Raw genomic sequence first — 24,637 nt, 5'->3', positions numbered from 1 at the left:
AATCTGTGCTAGACCTATTAGATACTATGTTAGGTTGAAATTGTGAAAAGTGATCATTTACTCTCTGTTGGTAAATTTGGTACCAAAATTCCCAATAGCCAAATGATGTCCAATAGGACTTCAAGGAATTAAGCCTAAGGCAGCTAGCTGGCACAGTGTATAAGGCACTGGCCCTGGATTAAAGAGGACCTCAGTTCAAATTTGACCTCAGACACTTGACACTTACTAGCTGTGTGACCCTGAGCAAGTCACTTAACCCTCATTGCCCCACACTGCCCCCCCCCCCCAAAAAAAAGGAATTAAGCTTAGCTTTACCTTCTGGACCAAAGAAGAATAATCTAGTATAAGATTATTTTATTTATTTATTTACTTGTTCATTCATTCATTCATTTATTTGTTTATTGCCTTTTGGGGGTAGGGTGCAATGAAGATTAAGTGACTTGCCCAGGGTCACACAGCTAGTAAGTGTCAATTGTCTGAGGCTGGATTTGAACTCAGGTCCTCCTGAATCCAAGGCCAGTGCTTTATCCACTGTACCACCTAGCTGCCCTAGTATAAGCTTAAGGGATCAGATGTGGCCAGGGAAAAAATGATAAAATGGTATTGATTGTTCTGGGCCCCCTTCTTAGAGCACTGGAATAGATTTTAAAAGTGAAGAACCTCTTTGGTTCTAGTTGGTAGGGCCAATGTTCTATTTTACCCAGGAAATCAAGGTCCACAACAAAATCTGAAGCCATTTTTTTTCTTTAGTATTATGTCTTACTGCTTGACAAGTTTACTTTTACCGTGACAACATCATCTGCTCCACTCTGTGCCTCTGACATTTGGTGGCATCTTCATTTGTTCCACCAACTTTCTAGCTAAAAAGCTTGGTAACAGATATTTATGTCATTGTATTTCTCATTGGTGAAAAGGAGCTTAGCCATGAAAAGAAGAAATGGTAGAGACATTTGGAAAAACTCCAGCTTTGACCACATAATTTTTAACTTGGAACATAGGCTAGTTCCATAGCTTTCCAGGGTTTTTTGTTTGTGTTTCTTGATTTTAAACACCAGGAAGATAACTTCCTGGTCTATTTGGAAGTAACTTTTGTAGACTTGTTTTCTATGCTGGCAACAAATAAACAATAAGTTGGTTTGAGGAAAGGGACAGACTCTGCCACTTTAATTGAATTACTGTTAAAAATTGCCACTCTCATCTCCAGAATTGTTGGGGAATGGGCTATTAGAATAATTGAATTTTGTGATAAATTGAAAGTTAGTAGATGATGATATGTGCGTCTGTATATAATGTGAGTAGATTAGCACCTCTCAGAGAATTGTAATATGGGCATATGTTGGAGATATTGCAGGTTCAGTTCCAGCTCACCGCAATAAATTGAGTCACATGAATTTTTTGGTTTCCCAGTGCATATAAAAGCTATGTTTATACTATGCTGTAGTCTTTTAAGTGTCCAATAGTATTATGTCCAAAAAAAAAAAGGAATGTACATGCCTTAATTTAAAAAAAAAACTTTATTGCTAAAAATGCTGAGCTTTCATTGGAGCTTTCAGCAAAACATAGTCTTTTTGCTGGTGGAGGGTCTTGCTTCTGTGTTGATGGTTGATGACTGATCAGGGTGGTAGTTGAGGAAGGTTAAGAGTGCTGTGGCAAGTTTTTTTTTCTTTTTTGAGGCAATAGGGATTAAACAACTTGCTCAGGGTCACACAGCTAGTAAGTGTCTGAGGCTGGATTTGAACTCAGGTCCTTCTCACTCCAGGGCCAGTGCGCTATCCACTGCACCACCTAGCCGTCCCCATGGCAATTTTTTAAAATAATTTTTTTACATTCAGTTTTGATTTTGTGTGTGTGTGTGTGTGTGTGTGTGTGTGTGTGTGTGTGTGTTCGCGCACGTATGCTTGTGCACAGTTTTTTCCATGTACATTGTTGTACTCATTGTATATATTATTTTCTTGGCTCTGCTTACTTTAAACTTCATCAGTTCATAGAGATCTTTGCATGATTCTCTGTATTCATCATTTTCATCATTTCTTACAGCACAGTAATACTCCATTACATTCATTACCACATTTATTAAGCAATTTCCAGTTCTTTGCTATCACAGAAATGAAGCAGTTGAAATTGGATGGCCTCCAATCCTATAGTCCTCTAGTAAACCCCATGTATTGATCTTTTGTTTCTTTAGCATGTGAATATGTAGACATTTTGTCTTGTTTTTAGAAAATGAAGAACCAGAAAAGCCAAAGCTTCTGTGGGCACTCTATTTCAACATGAGAGATTCTTCAGGCATCAACAGAGAATCCTATAATGACTTACCTTCAAATGTATATGTCTGCTCTGGACCAGATTGTGTTCTGGGAAATAAGCATGCTGTCAAACAGGTAAGGCAATCTGGCTGCCTGTGTGAGTGGGTGTGTCTGCCTGCTGGCCTGTCTGTCCGTCTGTCTCTCAGAGCTCTCTGGTTTCTTTTTCATGAAATGTTGGTGTTGGGGCACATCATTTTTGCCCTATGTCTTAAGACCCTTTTCCCGAGATCAGCAAAGTCAAGTTTTTAAAGTACCTTAAATGCCAGTCAGGCCTAGAACTTCCTCGAGGGCAGTGAAGGAATACCTGAATATGGCTTTGGAAGGGAAACAAGCTAGACAAATGCCCTGAAGGACCTTGCTTCTCATTCAACCCATCAGGATACTAATGGGGACTTTTGAATTATTCAGATATTGTTGTCTGATTGTCTGAAGTACATCAAGAAATTGGGTATAAATTGTACACATGATACAGCCACACAGACATCTAAAATGCAATTTTCAAATGTTCTTAATGCATTTTAGTCCAGAAAAAATCAAAATCTATAAAACATGTTTTTTGGGGTTTTTTTATTTTTCCCCCCAACAATAAACAAGATTTCTTGAATGTTTTGACTTAGGCTGGTATCTCAGAAGCCAGTTTCCCAGGCACCACAGTGCTAGAACTAGCATGGGTTTTTTGTTTTTGTTTTTGTCCTTCATTCTCAAAGAGGATCACGATGTCTGGAGGTGATGTCATGATTTGCACTGAATTGGATTTAAGTGAGGGAGGACTATGCAAGGTCTCCAACCTCACTCTCTCCTCCAGAGCCCTCTGGGTCCAGTGGCAAAATATAGAACAGGATGGCTGGAGATGGCCCCTGGGTGTTTAGGGCAATTGGGGTTAAGTGACTTGCCCAGGGTCATACAACTAATTAGTGTCTGAGGTGAGATTTGAACTCAGGACCTCCCAACTTCAGGACTAGTGCTCTATCCACTGAGCCACCTAGATGCCCTGTTAGTATAGTAGGATTTTGGGGGAACCACTTTTTGTGATGCTGTCAAAAGTTTGTTTTTTGTTTTTTTTTAGTGAGGCAATTGGGGTTAAGTGACTTGCCCAGGGTCACACAGCTTGTAAGTGTTAAGTGTCTGAGGCTGGATTTGAACTCAGGTACTCCTGACTCCAGGGCCAGTGCTCTATCCACTGCGCCACTTAGCTGCCCCTTTTTCTTTCTTTTTTGTTTTTTTGCAGGGCAATGGGGGTTAAGTGACTTGCCCAGGTTCACACAGCTAGTTAAGTGTCAGGTGTCTGAGGTTGGATTTGAACTCAGGTCCTCCTGAATCCAAGGCCAGTGCTTTATCCACTGCGCCACCTAGCTGCCCCCGATGCTGTCAAAAGTTTTAAGAAGGATTACCACAGATTCTAAAAGATTCTCATTGTTGCCACTTCACTTTTAATTGGGAGACAGAGAGAAAAAGAGAAACCACACCATGTTATTTGTGTTGGGTACATTTCTTTCTTTTTTAAACAAATAAGTATTAGTAATGTAGTTCTGTTCCAAGGTTGTAGATTGAGGAGTGTTCTTCACAAGTGGTCTAAACTGGGGCTAGCTAGGTGGCACAGTGGATAAAGCACAGGCCCTGGATTCAGGAGGACCTGAGTTCAAATCCGGCCTCAGACACTTAACACTTATTAGCTGTGTGACCCTGGGCAAGTCATTTAACCCTCATTGCCCCCCCCAAAAAAAACAACAACAACAACAACAACAACAACAACAAAACCAAGTGGTATAAACCTTATAGGGGTGCCTTGTTTAGTCATTTTTGTAGCGATATTGACTTCACTGGTGTCTTTCTCAACTCTGATACCTACCATGGTTTCTGGTGATTTCAGTACTTCGAGATGGCCTTTCCAACGCTCTGGCCTCTGAGTTATTCCATCTCTACAGTTTCCCATGACCTTCCCAGCCAACTCTTATTTTATATACCTCACAGTCACCTGTAAGTGTTTTATCTCCAACATCATAAATGCCTTAATTCCCCTCCTTGATCACAATCTCCTGTTCTTCCTTTCCTTATACACCTCACTCCTGAATTTCACTCTCATTAGACAGTTTGGTTCCATGTTGCATCACTTATTCTCCTAGTCCATCACACCTGTTGTAACTTCTCTGCCTTTCCTTTATAGTTTCAATGCTATTTCAACAAGACTCTCTTCCACTCTTGAATTCTTTACTGTCTTGTCATTTCCCTTTTATACTTTACTAATCCTCAAACCTCAGTCATCCCCAGCATGTTTTCTTCACTCTCACTACCCATATGCTAAGCACAAGATCCCCAATGAGCTCCCATCATTGTGCAATCAGTCATTCTTTAGCTCATTTTGCCCTCTCTGTCACGCTCTTATAGTAGCTGGTCTAGACATTTTTATCTCTTCTCTGGGCATCAGCTTTTAACCTCAGAGCTCCCATTTCTCTCAGGACATGGCTTTTTCTCCAGATTTCATTGAGATTAAGGTTACTCATTGTGAGCTCCCTCCTCTCCCTTCCTCTATATCTCAAAACCTTTCTGTCTTCAACTATTAATTCCTCCTTCCCTACAATTTCAGAAGATAAGGCCACATTCTTTGCTAAGGCTTACCCTTCTACTTAGGCCCTAGATCCCATCCCCTCCCATCTTCTCTGTGGCCTTTTCCATTCATCATTCCTTCTCTCTGGTGTTCAGTGTCTCTCTCCTAATTCCTGTGCCTCTGCCTTAAAACTCCTCACTTGACACTGTTATTCCCATAAAATATCTCTTATATATTTCTTCCACCCCTCTGCCAAGCTTTTAGAAAGAGTGGCTTTTATACTGGCTGCTTTCTTACCACCCGCTTGCTCCTCAAACCAATCTCTGCTAGCTGGCCTTCATCCCTACCCCTGTGCTAAAACCACTCTCTCTGAAGTTAGTGATCTCTTTTTTCTTTATTTTATTAATATCTTCTGTTTTGTTATCACTTACATTTTCCGATGTGTCACCCTTCCCTCTCTCAGAGAGCCATCAGCAATAAGAAATAATTAAAAATAGGGGAAAACACAGTTCAGCAGAACTAACCAATACATCACCCAAATTTAGTGCTACACACAGTGTTGCACACAGTCTCTACTAAAGAAGGGAGTATATCCTCCTGTCTCTTCTTTGGGACCAACCATTCAGCTTTGATTGCTTTGTTGTTCTTTCCATTCACATTGTTGGAGCTATTCTGCATATTTTGTCCTGGTTCTGTTTACTTCACTTTGTATTAGCTCATGTTTTTCTAAATTCCTAATATTTACTTACAGCACAGTGATATTCTATTAGATGTGTGTATTATGATATTTGGCCATCCTACTCTCAGTTCTTGGCTACTACAGACAAATGTTGCTTTAATAAGTATTTTAATGTATATAAGACCTTCTTGCCTTTCTTTGACCTCCTTGAGGGTAATTTGTTGTGTAAATATTAATCTCTTTCTTAGTATAATCCAAATTGTTTTCCAGAATAGTTAGACTCCTTTACAGTCCTACCAATTCATGTTTGTCTTTCCCCAACCTTCCAACATTGACTATTTCCATCTTCTGTCTTCTTTGCCAGTTTTTTGGGTATGAGTTGACACTTCCATGATTTTGGTATCCATTTCTCTTATTAGTGATTTAGAGCAAGATTTCATATGGCTCTTCTGAGTTTGCCATTCATCTTTTAAGAGCTTTTTGTTTATCTCCTTTGTCCATTTACCTGTTATCACTTGTGACTATTCAATTGCCAAATCCAGTGGCCATTGCTCAGACTTACATCATTCTTGACCTTTTTGGAGCATTTAACTCTGGTGCCCACACACCTCTGGATACCCTGTCATCCCTCCACTTCAGGAATACTGCCCTCTCTCCTTAGTCTTCTTCTAGGTAACTGACCACTTTCATTCCATATCCATTTCTTGTCCTTTCTTTTTTTAAAGTTCTTTACACTAGTTTTCTTTATATTCTCCTCATTACTATGGCAAAACCAGCTGACATAGTAGGCATGTTTGACAGTATATGTAACATTCTTCAACTGCAGTTCCTTTGCCTCTATCAAAAGGAGGAGAATATTTTTCATGATCTCCTCTCCATTACTGAGATTGATTGTCACATTTTCTCTGAGAGCATCTATTTTTAATACTGTTTTCATTTACATTGTCATAGTTATTGAGCATATTATTCTTTGTTGTTTCTTCCACTGGTTCATAAGTTTGAATTCCTCATATTTGTAATTTCTTAATGATTTAATAAGATTTCATTGCATTTATATACCACAGTTTGTTCATCCAGCCTGCAATTGATGGGTTTATACTTTGTTTCCTGGTAAGATTTTAAAAATTTATTACCAGAAATAGTGCTGCTAGAAATATTTGGGTATATAAAGAGCCTTTCTTTCTGTCTTTGACCTCAGGATGTATAATCCATCTTCTCTCATTCATCTTTTTTGTCCTGGTCTCTAAGTATGGATGTCCCCCCAAGGGTCTATTCTCAGTCCTCTTCTCTAGCTTACAATCTAGCCCTTGGCAGCATAATCCACTCCTATGGTTTTAAATCAGTGGTGTCAAACTCAAATAGAAACAAGAGTCACTAAACCATATATAAGGATCCCTATGGGCCACATACTGACTTACAAAACCATATATTAATTTTTATATGTTTTATTATATTTTTATTTATTTTATTACATATTTCCCAATTACATTTTAGTATGGTTCAGACCACACTCAAGAGTATTGTGGGCCACATGCAGTCCCTGGGCTTCTTGACACCTCTGGTTTAAATTATTACCTCTATGCAAATGACTCTCAGACCTCTACATCCAGTTCCTCACTCTCTCCTTAAGTTCCTGTCCCATTTTCAAATGCCTCTATGACAGGGATTCTTTTTTAAATAATGTTTTATTCTCCCCCCCATTTACATGTAAAACAATTTTTAACATTCTTTTTTAAAAAAAAATGTTGAGTTCCAAATTCTCTCCTTCCCTCCCTGCCCCCATATAGCAATTTGAGATAAATTATACATGTGGAATCATGTAAAACACATTTCCATATTATTAGTCATTGTGTTGAAGAAAACTTGAACCAAAAAAAGAAAGAGAAAAATAGTATGTTTGTATCTGCATTCAGACTCCATCAGTTCTTTCTCTGGAGGTGGATAAGATTTTTCATCATGAGTCCTTTGGAATTGTCTTAGATCACTGTATGACTGAGAATAGCTAAGTCATTCACAGTGGATTGTTGTACACTATTGTTTTTGCTGTGTACAGTGTTCTCCTGGTTCTGCTCAGTTCACTTTGCATCAGTTCATATAAGTATGACAGAGGTTCGTAGCCTTGGTTTGTGTCCTGGACCTCTTTGGTAATCTTATGAAGGCTATGGACCCATTCTCAGAGTCATATTTTGAAACATATAAAATAAAATATATAGGATTACAAAGGAAGCCCATTATATTGAAATCTAGTTCTCTAAATATTTTTTGTTTGTTTACTTAGCATTTTATTTTTTCCCCATTGCATGCAAAAACAATTTTCAACATCCATTTTTAAAACTTTGTGTTCCAAATCTCTCCCTTCCTTCCTCCCTCCCCTTCAATCCCCACCCCCGACTTTGAGAAGGCAAGCAATTCAATATGTCATACATATGTAGTCATGCAAAACATTCCCATGTTACTGTGTTGTGAAAGAAAACATACAAAAAACATCAAGAAAAATAAAGTAAAAAACATAAGATTCAATCTGTATTCAGACACCATCAGTTCTTTCTCTGGAATGGATAGCAATGGATACAACATCAGTATCATTATCATTCTTATGCATTCTTCTTGTAAATATATTTTCCTCCCCAACTAGATTTCAATTCCTTGAGTACAGGTGGTAGAATGGTTTGGTTTTTCTTTTTTTCATATTCTCCCAGTGGCAAACACAGTTCGTTACATAATAGGCATTTGATAAATATTTGTTGAGCTAGGTTAGTAGCGTTTGGCCTTCATACCAGAGGTCCCAGACTTTCTCTCCCATTTTGTTTTTTCTTCTCATCCATCCCCAAGGTCTCTCTCTCCATGCTCCCAGGAGGCTGAGCCTAGCCCATGGCTACCACATGTAATCTAGAAACTGTGCATTTCGCTGTTACTGCATACTCCAAAGGCTTTTGGTTTTGGTGTTCAAAAATATTTCCAACTGGTCAGTGTGCCAGTTGTTTGTGCTTTCACTTCTTTTACTGCTTATGCCCCTTTAAACCAAACAGCAAAGATTTAGAATTAGGGCTTAGAGTAGTATTAGCATGATCTAGACTGTGGTGCTAGGAGATTATAATTAAGGGAGAATAGTGGATTTGTACAATGAGGTAATTGGCTTTCCAAGAGGATAAACTGTAAGAATAAAATATTATCAGAGTAGAAAATATTGCAGTTATTTGTACTAATTATTATATGCTATTAAAATATAATTGATTTTTAAACTGTTATTTAGGTTTCAGCTTCACTTGGTGGGGGGGGAGAGCTTAACATTTTAAAAATAACATTTCTAAAAACTGATTAACAAATGGGTATTTGCAGATAAAATGAGGTCTAATTCCAGCGCATTATCATGGGTAAATCTTAAATACTCTCTCAGTTTCTGCTGACAAAAGGAAGCAAAGCTCTGGTGATTAGTACTTGAACTTGGCCTGTGTAGAATGTGGCAAGCATGTTTTCTAGATACTTCCCTGACCCTTATTTTCCTTGGTTGGTGGTGTTTTCTCTGCTACAGAGACAGGTCACAGGCCCTCAAGAGCCAGCCTTTGTTAGTCCATGTTGCTGAAACACTTGCTCCCCTGGTGGCCAGCCCTTAGAGGAGGATCTTCTCTCAACCCAACTAGGTTGGTTTGCAGGCTTAGACTCTACTTTAAGCTTTCCAAGCCTGCAAGGCTGGCCAGAGCCTGAGAATGCATTGGTTCATTCATTCAGCACATGTTTATAAATGTTTGGCATAACCTTTGAGAACCTAGATCCACCACCCCAGCAGAATGAAGCATCAGAGGGAGATGTGAGTAGAGGTTTTACAATTACCATGCTTAATTTTGCCAGTGTAGAAAATACTGGCTGAGAGCTCACTTTTTATCAGCCTCTTACCATCATCCTCCATTTTTTCCTCTGTTACTCTAATCTCTGATGAAGAGATGATGTTTCTTCTTACTGAAGCCAACTCCAGACATGTACCCTTGATTCCACCCTGTCCTATATTCTCCATCTTATTGGCTCCAAAATTATCTACTCTCTCTAATTTTCAATTTTTGCCTCTCTACTCCCTCTTTCCCTGATACCTACCAATGTGTACAACTCTCCCCCATCCTTCAAATATCTTCACTAGACCCTCCATCCCTTCAAGCTGTGTTGACATCTCATCTCCCCTTTTCTCAAATTCCAACAAAAGGCTATCTATACTTGCTGCCTTTATTTCCGTTTTTTTTCTACTCCATAGCTCCAGGCCATTTGGATTCTGAACTCATCACTCAATAGAAATTGTTCTCTCCAAAGTTACAAATGATTTCTTACTTGCCAAATCTGATTTTTTTTCACAGTCCTCATCTTTCTTGACCTCATTACAGCATTAAACATTATTGACCACCCTCTCTTCCTGGAGATCCTCTCTTCTGGGCTTTGGTGATGCTGCTCTCTCTTAGTTTTCCTCCTATCTCTTTGATCCCTCCTTAGTTTTCTTTACTGTCTCATCATTCATATTGCTCCCCCTAGATCTGGATGTTCCCCAAGTCTTTGACCCAGCTGTCTTTTCTCTGTCTCTCTGTCTCTGTCTCTGTCTCTCTGTCTCTCTCTGTCTCTCTCTCTTTCTCTCTCTCCCTCTCCCTCCCTCCCTCTCCTCCCTCTAGCTCCCTCCTTCCTTATCTCCCTCTTCTCATTGTCTTGGTAATCAGCTCTTGTAGATTTTGATATTATCTCTGTGCTGATGCCTCCAGGATTTATATTCCCAGTTTTAGTCTTGTATTGCTAACTGCATGTTGGATAAGTCAGGTTGAATGTCCCACAGACACCTCAAATTCAACGCAGCCAAAAACTTAATAATGTATCTTTCTCAACAAAATCTACACCTCTTCCAAACTTCCCTTTTGGTGTCAGGAGTACTACTTTTGATTTCAGAGGTCCACAAATTTGGTGTCATTTTCCATTCTTGTCTCCTCAATTGCTAAGTCATCTTGTTTCTACCTCTACAACATCTCTTGTGCATTTCCTTTTCTCTACTTGCACAGCTAGCACCCTTGTTCAGGCCTTCCTTGCTTCTTATATGGATTATTGTAATAGCTTTCAAACTGGGCTCCTTCCCACTCTAATCTATCCTCTACTCACATGCCAAAGTGATTTTCCTGAAGTATAGGTGTAACCATGTCATCCTCCTACTCAAACTCCAGTGATTCTCTTTTAATTGTATAATTAAATATAAACTAATTTATTTGACTTTTAAAGCCTTTTATCACCTGGCATCAACATCTCTTTTTTTAAGTATTTTATTATTTTGCAGTTACATATAAGGATAGTTTTCAACATTTGTTTTCACAGGATTTTTAGTACCAAATTTTTCTCCTACCCTCCCTTCCCTCTCTCCTCCCCAAGACGGAAAGAAGTCTGATATAGGTTGTATATGTACAATCACATTAAACATATTTCTACATTAGTCATCTTGTGAAAGAAAATCAGAGCACAAGGGGAAAACCTCAAAAAAAGAAGGCAAAAAAAAAGAACAGTCCAAAAGTAGAAACAGTATGGTTCAGTCTGCATTCATAATTCACAGTTCTTTTTTCTGGATGTTGAGAACATTTTCTATCATGACTTCTTTGAAACTGATTTGGATTGTTGCACTGCTGAGAAGAGCCAAGTCAATCCCCATTGTTCATCACACAGTGTTGCTGTCGCTGTGTACAATGTTCTCCTGCTTCTGTTCCTCTCACTTCATGCAAGTCCTTCCAGGTTTCTCTGAACTCCTCCTGCTTATCATTTCTTACAGCACAATAGTATTCCATTACATTCATATACCACAACTTGTTTAGCCATTCCCCAATTGATGGGCATTCCCTTGACTTCCAATTCTTTGCCACTGAACATCTCTTTTCCGACATATTAAGTAGCATTCCCCTTCATATGTTCAACACAACCAGTACAAGCAGCCACATAGGTCTTATTGGTCTTTGGGGTTTTTTGTTGTTTTGTTGTTGCTGTTGTTTTTGGCCAGGAAGTGGCAGCAAAAGCTGCACATATCAATCAGCAGGGTACCATAGCTCTTAGACTGCAGCACTTAAAAGCAGCATAGCCCAGGCCATGGGATACTGAGGTCCCTGACATTGTTCTAATATGCCAGAGAGGGCCCTAACAATCCAGCATTTGGAATTTAAGAAACCCAGGAGGTCAACTCAGAATCCATGGGGAGCTCAGGGTGAGACCAAGCAGGGCCAGCTACTCCACTAAAGAGCACAACACAGGTAGAGCCTAGCCCTGACACAAAATCCCAGTGCAGGAACCACAAGCTAGAAAGATGAAGAAATCAAAGAAAACACCAACCTGTATTAAAAAGTTACTGTTGGGGCAGCGAGGTGGCGCAGTGGATGGAGCACCGGCCCTGGAGTCAGGAGTACCTGAGTTCAAATCTGGCCTCAGACACTTAACACTTACTAGCTGTGTGACCCTGGGCAAGTCACTTAATCCCCATTGCCTTACTGAAAAGAAAAAAAAAAACAAAAACAAACAAACAAACAAAAAAGTTATTGTTAGGGTCGGCTAGGTGGCACAGTGGATAGAGCACCGGCCCTGGATTCAGGAGTACCTGAGTTCAAATCCGGCCTCAGACACTTAACACTTACTAGCTGTGCGACCCTGGGCAAGTCACTTAACCCCAATTGCCTCACTAAAACAACAAAAATTTTAAAAAAAGTTATTGTTGATCTAGAAATCCCTGAAAAGGAGAGAGTAGCTCCCCAACAATTTCAAGCAGAAGCTCGAAGGAAAAAAATCTAATACACTCAACTCTTCTAAAGTTCTAATCTGAAACTGCATTTTTGTTGGCATGTACAATGACCTTCAGGAATTGAAAAATCTAATCAATTTATACTCAATCCTAAACTACCTGGTATGTATGTGAAGAGTTTGGGAAGATAAGGGAGACGGGAATCAGGAAGCTCAGATTTCATTTACTTTACTTTACTTTGAGTGCGTTCCAATAATGGGCTACAATACTGGGAGAGGGTTTCTTTTGATGAATGTATACTGTTATTTAAATTTTAAAAAGTATGCATCCATAAGCACTTTGAGTTCAATTTAGTCGCAGATATCATTTTGCTATTTCTTCCCTGGGCAGGCTGAAACACTTTTCCGGCACATCTCACCAAATGAAGAGTTCTGCCCCCCTCCACCAAATCCTGAAGACATTGTTTTTGATGGAGATGCTATGGAACCAGAGGTTCCTGTACCCAAGCCAGAGGCTACTGAAGAAATCACACGCCAAGGAGATACAGAAGAACACTCAGAAAAATAGACAACTGTCAGACCTGGAGCCCTACTTGAAGAAGAATCCTCAACGTCCGAATTGTCTTAATATAAGCAAAGTTAGAAAATGACTGAAAAGCAATAGCCACCCCCCCTTTTGTTTGTGTAGGGTTTTTGTTATTGTTGTTGTTTGCAAAATTATATGTTAAAAGAAACCAGAAGGGCTCTACCCCAGCCTCCCTTGAAGAGAAGGGCATTGTTGCACAAAGTCAAACCCACACTTTTAGAAGACATTTCTTCTCTTTGTTTTAAAATGTCAAAGCTTTTAAATGAACAGATAAGAGTTTTCCAGGGCTTTGTCTCCCAGGAGTCACTGTCCAGGTTAAGGAGCCTGATGATGAATTATTAGTTGTGTGTAATGTTCAGACAGTTTTCCCTCCATTTCCTCAGGTTCAGTGGAGTCATTCTCCAAAGGCTCAGCTCTTTGGAATACTCAGCACTGCCCTGTCTTGTTTCCAATTACAGTGTTTTCATTTGTGGGCCAGTCACAAACATATTCGTAAATAAGTATAGTTTAGAAGAACTAAGTTTACATTAGCAAACCATCTTTGCCCATATTTAAGGACTTTTTGCAATCTGTAGAAGCCCCAAGATACACTGTCTTCCTCTTACTAGCTAACAGTAAGTTACATTGTTTAAGCAGAACGGTTATCTTCTTGTTTGGAATCTTTTTCTTCAGTAAGAAACCTCAGTAATAACTAGGATCAGAAGCAGTGACGGCTTTGAAACTAAGATTTAGGTTAGTTCTTAGTAATGAACGAAACAATAGAGATGACTGGCAGGAGCAGCACTGACCTGATCGACAGCTTGGAGACAAAGATTAAGTCCTTGCTGTGCCAGTCTCTGGCTTTGGGCAAACCCTTTAACCTCTTCGTGCCTCAGTTTTTCCACCTGTAAAATCGTAATAATAATTTCTTTCCTTGTGTGCTCGATGAAAATGCTAGGATGGGGACAGCTACGTAGTGCAGTGGATAGAGCACTGGCCCTGGATTCAGGAGGACCTGAGTTCAAATCCGGCCTCAGACACTTGACACTTACTAGCTGTGTGACCCTGGGCAAGTCACTTAACCCTCATTGCCCCGCGCGCACACACACACACAAAAAAAAAAGAAAAGAAAAGAAAAAGAAAGAAAGAAAATGCTAGGATGATAAAATGCGTTTGTGTAGAATATAAAGTTTACTTTTTTCAGGGGAAAATGTCTTCTAAAGTTTTTAAGCCTTCTCTTCTGATTTTTGATTTGAAATGAGCAGTTCAACACCCCACACAGTAAGGCAGCCCCAGGCTTCTTGAGAAAATAACAAGATCATCCATAACTGTTCTTATTCCCGTGTACTAAGATTTTGAAGTGAAAATGCATTGTCTAAATGTATTTATCTCAGCATGTCAGTTTATCTTCTAAGTAGGGGGCATTTCATAGCCCCTCTAAGATATTACTACATTAAGGTATGACTTTTAGCTCTTTGAAGGAAAGGTACCATGTAAATCTAAGTCATATTCCTTTCCTCACAGGCACATCCCAAACTAGTGAACAAAACTTTACAGTGAGTCAGTCCTAGGGTGTGTATAGCAGAAATAACTCCACATCTAAAGGCCAAAGTCACTTATGATAACAATGCCTTTGTGTATATAAGAGATTGCTAGATCTAGGCAGAAGACAGCCCCCCCCCCCACCTTGGGGGCAATAGTCAATATCTCTAGATTCCATTAAAAAAAAAAAGAATTAAGAATTCTAAGTTCATTGGAATGAGATTTGAACTGTTTACTGTTTTTCTTTCTAAAAAAAGCCATGGCTACATAGGAAGGCACATGTTTCAGCATACCTTAGCTGTAACTTGTCCTTGAATTTCCCCACACTATAGGAATCTGCAAGGAAGAAAGCTGGTGCTTTGATCAATTCTCTCCCTGGGAAGAGGGAGGAGCAGAATATTGGGAGTATGCACAGGTAATTTGGAAAGCAGGAAGTGTAGCAGTCTTAACCCCTTCCTCTTCACCTTGCCCCTCTCACCCCGGCTCCTCACCATGTCCTTGGCACTTTCAAGGCTATTTGCTGCCCGTGAATAGTCTTCCCTATTTGAATCCAAAACCTTCCCTATTCTGCTCTTCTGATTTTAATGTTACACATTTCACCCCTTATAACATGTTTGTTATATGGTTTTATAGTTCTACCACTAGTCACATTGTAGCCCCTGAAAACCAACTGCTGCATGCAATGAAAACCTAATATCTCTCTCTATATATGACCCTGTTAGTCTTAGAGCTCCAGGTATTAGTTTTGTTCCTGGACACTAGCAATATAAAAGGGTTCTACTGTATGTGAATATTGGGTCAGGATACAATTGCAGTAGGCTGCAATGGGAATCTTTTGGTTCATTTTCTTCATCCTAAGTTAGCTTCTTAAGTATAGTACATAAATGTATGCAAACCATAAGCAAATCAGGGTAACCCCAGATAATAGGAACAAAAAATCATAGTACTGTACTTTGGGTTTGCTCAGTAGAAGAGCGTGGGCTGTACTATAGGAAGGCTGAAGCTATGGCACACCCTGTTTTAGCCTTTAACCTGTATGGGCATAGCCTGCCCAGTTACTCTAGGTGCTTGGTGAGGATTACTTATGCAAGGGGGCTCCCTGAGTCTGCTATGGATAATCTCCCACCTGACCTTGAAGTATAAAACATTTTGAATCAGGGTCATGTTGACGTCAATGCGTGTTATAGACCTCAACCTCATTGCATAATTGCCTTGTTGCATCAGAATGTAATAGAAGTTATTCTTTTGGGGCTATCTGTGTTAAGTACTCCTAATAAATATTGTATTTAAGGAGAATTCTACGTTTAAAAGGTTTGTTATAGAATCTACATTCTCACCTGTAGTTTACTACATGCAGTCTATATCGGTTTTTATAAAGGAAATTTATACATGATTAAAAACTTGAATGATTAATTAAAAAATTGGAAACACCATTTTTCAAAGACTCAGTTTACTTCACATGTTTAGGATAACATGTTTGGCAAAACTCAATAATGTTATTCATTTCTGCAATTAACATGGGAACCAGCTTTGTTGCTGCTTTTCTGTGTACTCTTCCTGTCCCTAGAAGTGGATTTATATCCCACAGGTAAGGTAATTTTTATCATCATTATTATTAATAAATAGCTAATTCAAGTTTATAATTTCTTTTCACTCTCACATATTCATTTTTGTTATATCCATAGCTTTTTCAGTTGACACCATTTATAAAGGCCTAGAGCGGGGCTTTTTAGCTTGGGGGAAGGGGTCCTAGGCACCTTTGGGAGTCTTATGAAACAAATGGTCCATTTCTTATAATTGTGTTTTTAAATGCATACAATAAAATACATAGGATTATGAATCAAGCATATTATATTGAAATATAGTTATCAAGATATATTTTTTTAAAGCTCACAGACACTGAATTAATAACCCATGGCTTAGAGACATTTGGAAATGGGGTGGGGGGAACAAGCTAAAAACCAGTTTCAATTGCTAAATAATAGTTATCTTTGAGAAATGGAATTATCCAATCAGCCGGCCAAGAAGAAGCAAGAATTTAGTGTTGTTGTTCTTTGTCTTTATTCTCAGCTGATGTTCCTGTGTTTATATCAGAAAGTATCAATTAGGGAACTCATTTGCACGCTGGAGCAAACAGCAGCAAGTTTTCATAGGAAATAAGGAAAAAATAATCAGCTCTTATTGCCTTTCTTTACTGGGGACCCTATTTCTTTTCTTGTTCACTTTTTTGTATTTGTAATCTGCACCTGAAAATTAAATATGGCCTTGAAAACTTTTTTCCCTTTTTTATCTCATTAAAGGAACTCATTGTTTAACTTTCTATCTGGTTACATTTCCAGGCAGCCATCTGCTATATGTCACGTTTTGGGGGAATATAACCAATCTGAGTGCATCCTCATCACTTCAAAAGGAGAACTGATGTCAGGATCAAGGCAAAGCATGTGTGTCTTCATTCTGTTTGAAATTTGCTTCATTTGCTGAGTCTTAAGCTATAGCTTTACTATGCTCAAACCTCCACTTGGCAGCTTTTTCTCCTGGTGGAGGTGAATCAGAAATGTGTTAGTTTGTGGTTGTGGAGCACCAAGGGTCTCGACTGCATGAGACGAAAGTAACTCTTGGCATTCTTTTTTGGTACCTAAACCGTTCACTGAAGTGGGATTTGTTCTCAAATTAAACAGCTCAAGTGGAGGGCAAAATGAAGTTTTCCATGGATTCCAAGTAGTTTTTAAAGCCAGTTAGATAGGACTCATTCAGAAGATAGCAGGACTCTGTAAAAATCTGCCATTTGTCTCTAAGATTATTAATAAATCAAGTTTAAGAAAGATAAGGTTAATTGAATATTTAAACAAGTAGCTGTATTATCCTTCAGGAACCTTGGAGTTCATATGATATTCAATTTTTTTTTAACAAGTATTTTGATATGTTTGAATTCCTCTTTTTAATGAGGGTTTTTCTTTTAGCACTGGTTAATTGTGTTAACCCCGAACATCCCAAATCACACTTTGAAGTCTGTTTCCCTGTTCGCTTAATGTATACGTTTGGCTGTGGGGCTACAGTTCAATGCCCTTTCCATATAAGTTGCTACATCTGCTCTTTCTCATGATGATGATGCTTAGGGCCATTTGACAGGTAATCATTAGAACTTGGATCCATGCAGACCGTGGGGGTCTTTTCTCCTATCATTACCAGGGGATTTATGTTAAACTTGTGTTAATGCCAATAGGACTTGCATGTGTTAATCCTCCTTGTATCAATGGGACAGTTGACCCCTAAAAGAAATATTCCTTTAGAGTAGACAGGGTCTATGAACCCACAAGGAGTCCACTAATATATTTTAAGGGGGTGGGGGGGCAACTTGGATGGGAAAAAAAGTTTCATCTTTATTTTCACTAACCTCTAACTGAAATTTAGTATTCCCTTATGTGACTTAGAAACATGATTCTTGAAAAGGGGCCATAGGTTACTAGATGGTCAGAGGGATCCCTGGCAGAAAACCAGTTAAGGACCCTTGCTTTAAGTTTGACTCCCTTGCTCATCAAGAATGAGTGACCCTTGGATCTCCCACATGTGAGAAAAGCCAAAAAATTGGCATTTTGATTTTTTATCTACATATCCAATATATAATACCCTAGGTATTATTATTATTATTATTATTATTAAGGAGGAGAAGGAGAAATAGAGATAGAAAGTAGGATTTTCCTCCCTCTATGCTTAGCCTTTGCCTCAATGTGTTATAAATATGACCCTGAGTTCTCAAAGGCAGTGCCAATGAAGCATTGAATGTTAATGGACAAAGTTATCCCCAGCTGGAAAAATCTAGCATTCTGTCTGGCAGAGTGGACTTTGAGACAGAGTCTAGCCAAGCTCAGAGGTCTATGACCAGGGCTGTCACAGGATTTTGATTTTTTTTAAGTTAAGATAACTCACCAAGACCATCTGCTAAGACACCAATGGGTTGCCATCTGCATTAGTGAAGAGAGCACTCACACCACTAACATCACTACTCCTTGAAAAGCGGAAAGAGCCTATTGATCTCAGGGCTCTCGCATAAAAAAGGATTCATTGGGCAACCTGTATATGTTCACCATTGATCTTTCACAAGATTAAGGAGTACTATGTAGGACCTTCTGAAAAACTTGAAGATTTTGAATTGCCTTCATTTGAATACTTCAGAGCATCTGTGATCTCTTTTTAATGCACATCCCCTTCATTGCTCCCGATTGTAATCTGTTCTTTGTTCACAGTATGTGATTCTTATCTATATTCTCTCTTGGAGCTGCACTGAGGCCTTCCTCTGTGCTTCTTTACATTCATAAGTATCAGTGTAGTCCTTAGGCTGTGTATCTGTTAGTTCTCCTCCTTACTATATAACCAGCCCAACTCCTTGTCTGATAGATATCTTTCCTAATCCATATCTCTAATGCTACTTCTTGCATTATCATTGATCTTGGCTATAGCCCACTTCTACCCACCATGTATCTCTCCATTGCCCTCTAGGTCACCAACAACATTGATTCTTCAGAGATTAATTTTCCAGCATTCACCCCAAACATCACCAGAAGATTTGCTTTGCAATATGAAAAGCATTATGCAGCTTCCCAAATGCAGTCTGGCCCGTTTTCTTCTTCCTTTTCAGTTGTGGGTACAGCTATTGTACAAGTGCAGTATTTGTCCTGCATATGTCTGTGTATATTGGTACCAACTCAAGGAATTGGCATTTTAGCCTCTATGTCATAATCTGCACTGTTGACACTTTCTTGATCACTTATTCCTATATAAATTGTTAGGATGACCTCTTTGAGATGATCACTGAAGAGATCCTACAATGATGTGCATATGTACATATATATTTATTGACTCTTCCTCAAATATCCTCAACACTCAGTTATTCAACCAACTCATTTCCCATGACCTACTCCACTCCACCTCAACTGAATATAAAGATGGTCATACCCTTGATCTTATCATCTCCCACACATGCACCACCTCCATATGCAATAATTGTGAATTTCCCATATATGACCATAATCTTTTGGCTTTCTATCTCTGCCTTCATTTATCAAACCCTACTCTTCAACTGTACTGTGACCTTCAGTCCTTTGATCCATCAATTCTCTTCCAGGCCATCACCCCCCTAGTACTAGCTACTCTCTTTTCCCCATCCTGACCCCTTAATAAATCAGTTCAACTCTACACTGCCCTCTTGTCTTGAGTCCCTGCCCTCCTTGTCATCTTGCTGATTGTGTCCTTCCAAGCCTCAGACCTGGATTACTCAACCATTCCCACCTTCACTCTTACATACTTGCTACTGAAAGTAAGTACAGAGAATCATGCAACTGTTCTGACTGGGTCCGCTACAAATTTATGTTACACAACCTCAATTAGGCTCTCACTGCTGCTAGGCAATCCTTCTCCACCTCCCTTATCCATTCACTATGCCACACTCCACAGTAGCTCTTCCAAACCATTTCATCTGTCTTCAGATCAACCTTTACCCCTCCTCCCCCCACTCTCAAATGAGAAACTTGCCTCATATTTCACAGTAAAAATTGAAGCCAGTCACTGTGAACTCCCTCTTTCCCCCTCCTCGTTTTATATTATTAAGATGCCTTTTGGCACTGTCTCTTGCCTTCATTACCTTGCACTTGGACCCACCAGCAGGCTGGTGGGTCTTTCTGTTACAAGTCTTTCCCTACTCTAATCCATCCTCCATTTAGCCACTAAAGTGATTTTCCTAAAGAGCAAGTCTGATCATGTGACTCCCTCCCCTTACTATCTCCTGGTTTTTGTCATGCTGTGTTTTAGTTGCTTTTGCTTTTTCATCCTCTCTCGTTACCTTTCAGCATGACTGCCTCCAAGGGTTCTGTTCTGGGCCCTATTCTATTTCTATACTCTGTCTTAGTGATTTCATCTATTCCTAGGTATTCAGTGGCCCCTCTAAGCAGATGACTCCTAAATGTATGTACCAAAGCCTAATATTTTGTTGAACTCCAGTCCTCAGGTCCAAAACTGAAGCAAGACCTAAAACCGTATAAACTCCAGCTAAATACCTAACTTAGATTCAAAATGTTATATATATATATTTAAAGTAGAGGGACATGAGATAAATTGCTTTTCTGACCTATGGATAGGAAAAGAGTTCATAACCAAACAGTGGTTAGAAAGGTCTACAGAAGATAAAATAGACAATTTTGATTACATAAAAATTTTAAGTTTTTGCACAAGCAAAACCAATGCAGCTAAAGTTAAAAGGGAAAGAGTTAACTGGGAAGAAAAATTTGCAGCAAGTTTCTCTGATAAATGCCTCATTTCAAACAGCTGATTCAAATCTATAAAAAAATAAAATTAATTCACCAATTTATAAATAGTAAAGAGACATAAACAGTTTTCAAAGGAAATAGTCCAAATTATCACCACCTATATGAAAATTGCTCCAAATCACAAGTAGTTAGAGAAGTATACCTTAAAACGACTCTGGGATTTTGCCTTTTACCCATTAGATTGACAAAGAGAACAAAAAAGGAAAATGTTGTATGGTAAAAGAATTGTGGGAAAACAGCTGTGAATTGGTCTAGCCATTTTAGAAAGAAATTTGGAAGAATACCCCCAAATCACCAAGCTGCACATAGCCTTTGAGTGATACCACTACTTTGACTCTACACTCTTCCCCAAGAGATCAAAGAAGAAAAGGAGCCACAGTATTTATAGCAATTCTTTTGACAAAAACCTGGAAACTAAGGATATTGGGGAATAGCTAAATCAATAGCTGACTGACTGAAAGGTATATGTCTAATAAAATAGTATTTTCCTTAAGAAATGATGAAAGGGGGCAGCTAGGTGGCACAATGGATAGAGCACCGGCCTTGGATTCAGGAGGGCCTGAGTTCAAATCCGGCCTCAGACACTTGACACTTACTAGCTGTGTGACCCTAAGCAAGTCACTTAACCCCAATTGCCTCACCAAAAAAAAAAAAAAGAAAAAAAAAAGAAATTATGAAAGGTATGGTTTCAGAAAAACCTAGGTACAGACTGAAGTGAACAAAATCAGAAAAATATACACAATAATAGCATTATAAAGACAAATATCTTGGAAAGACCTATGAATGCTCATCAGTGCAGTGATCGACCACCATTCTAGAAGATGAATGATGAAGCATGCTACCCACCTCTTGACAGAGAAGCATTGGAAATATTTTGAGGCATCAGTTTTGTTTTTTTTTTAATCTTTTTCCTCTTTATTTAAAAAAAATTCTTTGTTATAAGGGATGAGTTCCTAGGACATGGGAGGGGGAAAGAACAGCAATACAAGAGAAAACTTAGGTAGCATAAAAACAAAAGTTATCAATAAAATCTATTTTTAAAATGTTTGTTGAATTTGTTTTTTATTCTGTCCATATCATTTATTTATCTGTGTATGTTTCATTCAACTTACCCAGTCAATATAAGCTCCTTGAGGGCTGGGGTTATTTTATTGCTGTCATTGTATCCCCAGTGCCTTGTCAAATCAAGTCAACAAGCATTTATTAAAAGCCTACTGTGTGCCAGGAACTGCTAAGTGCTGGAAATATAATTCAAAGCAAAAAAGAAAGACAGTCCCTTCAAGTAGCTTACATTCTAATAGAGGAAGAAAACACAAAAGGAAGCTGAAAAAGGTAGACAGGTAGGTATTTTATCTATATACATTTGTGTGTAAGTATAAATATAGTATGCATGTGTAACTATATATGTATTACGTACACATTTTTCTAGACAGTTTTCATCTTTAATCTATATAGCTAGACAGATAATGTCCCAAAAATCTTTGTGTAGTTTTATGCTGCAATGATCTCTTCATCTTGATGTTATATACATATACAGTTTACTTCTCATTAACTTAATAGGAAAAGCAGCTATATAAATGTTAGGCATTAGGGGCAGCTAGGTGGCGCAGTGTATAGAGCACCAGCCCTGGAGTCAGGACTACCTGAGTTCAAATCCGGCCTCAGACACTTAACACTTAACTAGCTGTGTGACCCTGGGCAAGTCACTTAACCCCAATTGCCTCACTAAAAAAAACAAAAACAAATAAATGTTAGGCATTATTATTAGAAAAAAAGGAGGTTTTTCCAGGTGGATGTATTTAAAACTGACCCCTCAAAAACCTCAAAGTTGTATCTATTCCAGTATGAACCTCTTCTCTGTGTACTTTATCTGGTCTAGTTCTTTTTTTTTTTTTTGGTGAGGCAATTGGGGTTAAGTGACTTGCCCAAGGTTACACAGCTAGTGTTAAGTGTCTGAGGCTGGATTTGAACTCAGGTCCTCCTGACTCCAGGGCCGGTGCTCTATCCACTGGGACACCTAGCTGCCCCTGGTCTAGTTCTTTTAAATGCCATTTTTACTTTTCTTTTTTTGCAGGGCAATGAGGATTAAGTGACTTGCCTAGGGTAACACATCCAGTAAGTGTCAAGTGTCTGAGGGCAGATTTGAATTCAGGTCCTCCTGATTCCAGGGGCTGGTGCTTTATCCACTGCACTACCTAGCTGCCCCCCTTTTCTACTATCTCATATAGCATATCAGGGATTGTGATGTCAGAGTTTAAATATGTGGACTCCACTGTCATTGATGACAAAAATTTGTTATAGGGGCAGCTAGATGGCGCAGTGGATAGATCACCGGCCCTGGAGTCAGGAGTACTTGAGTTCAAATCCGGCCTCAGACACTTAACACTTACTAGCTGTGTGACCCTGGGCAAGTCACTTAACCCCAACTGCCTCACTAAAAAAAAAAAATTGTTATAGAAATCTTGACAAAACCATTCCATCATGTTTCATCTGTTTGTTGTTTTCCTTCTAGTTTCATCCTATAATACACTTAAACTTTCTGTAAACTCACCTTTCCCTCCATAGATTTTTTTTTCTGCTTCACGAAGTTGTATTCCTTTTAATCTTCATCCACCTAGCTTTTGCAAATGAGTTTAGATTCTAAACTGCCTTGACTGTTATATCTTTTTTGCATAGCAAGAAGGTTGTGTTTGGCTCACTCATATTCTAGGATCTTGTGGCTTCCTGATTGCTCTTACTTATGATTATGAGATCATAGATATTGAACTGGAAGGAATCATAGAGATTGCTTAGTCCTACCTCTCACTTTTACAGATGAAACAATTGACCGTCAGAAAGATTAAGTAACTTGCCAAAGGTCAAACAGGTAGTTAAATAGTAGATCAATGCTGTTTCCTTTGCACATCAATTAAATTTCTGGAGGACATAGCTATCATCTGTGTTGATATCAGTTCCTTTATCCATTTCCTATTTTTCACTGTTAACAGCTTGCTTAACTAGATTAGCTTAGAACTGTTATAATTGCACATCATGTCTTGTTTATTCTAATTTGGAACAATGGAATAAAGCTTACAATACTTAAAAATACCTGCTTTCTACTTTACATGGTTAAGTGTTGTTGTTTTTTTTAAAAGACCACCTGTATTTGGTGTGATAGTTATTAACATAATTTCAAAAGTATTTTTCAGATAATTTCATAAAGCATGAAACCAAAGATAAAAGGTCTGTGCCTAGAGATTTCTGACTCTTAGAAATGGGCAAAGTACCAGAAAATGGTTTTGTTTCACTGAGTTGATGTGATTGCCAACAAACAACAAAGAGGGTTTGTGTGAGACTTAAAATTGCTCTCTATAAATCTTTGTTAAGACAGGAAAAACTGTGCCTGGAGGAAATACCTTCGTGCTTAGAAAACTGGATTTGCAAATTGAAAGGGCAGATGAACAGATCTTTGAACATCATTTATCTTTGGGATCCTTTGGAAATAATATTTTTGACTGCCTGAGTTGAGAAGGTAATTAAGTTATAGGTTTGGTCTATTTTAAGAAAACCCTCAATGAGAAAAATTCAAATTTACAAAATTGACAAATTAGAGGATGTGACCATTAACTCCCAAAGGTCTTTAGGAAAGGATTTGAGGTTCCTGTAAGTAGAAGCTGGTCCCTTAGTGTGTTCAAGTGTTTTACAAATCATTAACTAGTAGGCAAAGAGAGCTAGGAGCAACTGTGATAGAAGATCAATGGAAGATGGATCAGGTCTGAAATAATATAATTCAGAGGGAAAATCAAATAGGATATACCAAAATCTACTTTACACAAGAGGCACACTTGGATTTAACTGTCTCAAGGAGTACAGTATCTCTATTTCTAGTTATTGGATTGGATTAGTAAAACAATGGGAAATTGATTTCCAAAATCTCACATTATATTTGGTTCCTGTTTTTCATTAATG

The 24,637-nt window shown here is 38.6% G+C and overlaps 1 protein-coding gene across 1 annotated transcript in view; it reads left to right on the top strand.

The window, feature by feature from the left end:
- CHM (CHM Rab escort protein) overlaps positions 1-16,603 on the top strand; it is a 189,018-nt gene extending 172,415 nt beyond the window's left edge. Inside the window, exons 14-15 of the mRNA XM_043974533.1 lie at positions 2,221-2,381; positions 12,654-16,603. Coding sequence (XP_043830468.1) covers positions 2,221-2,381; positions 12,654-12,830 — 338 coding nt within the window. The 3' untranslated portion in view covers positions 12,831-16,603. The remainder of the gene's footprint in view (positions 1-2,220; positions 2,382-12,653) is intronic.
- Positions 16,604-24,637: the final 8,034 nt, after the last annotated feature.

Source organism: Dromiciops gliroides, chromosome X, assembly GCF_019393635.1.
Source record: "Dromiciops gliroides isolate mDroGli1 chromosome X, mDroGli1.pri, whole genome shotgun sequence".
NCBI classification, from domain to species: domain Eukaryota; kingdom Metazoa; phylum Chordata; class Mammalia; order Microbiotheria; family Microbiotheriidae; genus Dromiciops; species Dromiciops gliroides.
The sequence above is the reverse complement of the archived record's forward strand: the minus strand, read 5'-3'. Positions and strand labels throughout refer to the sequence as shown.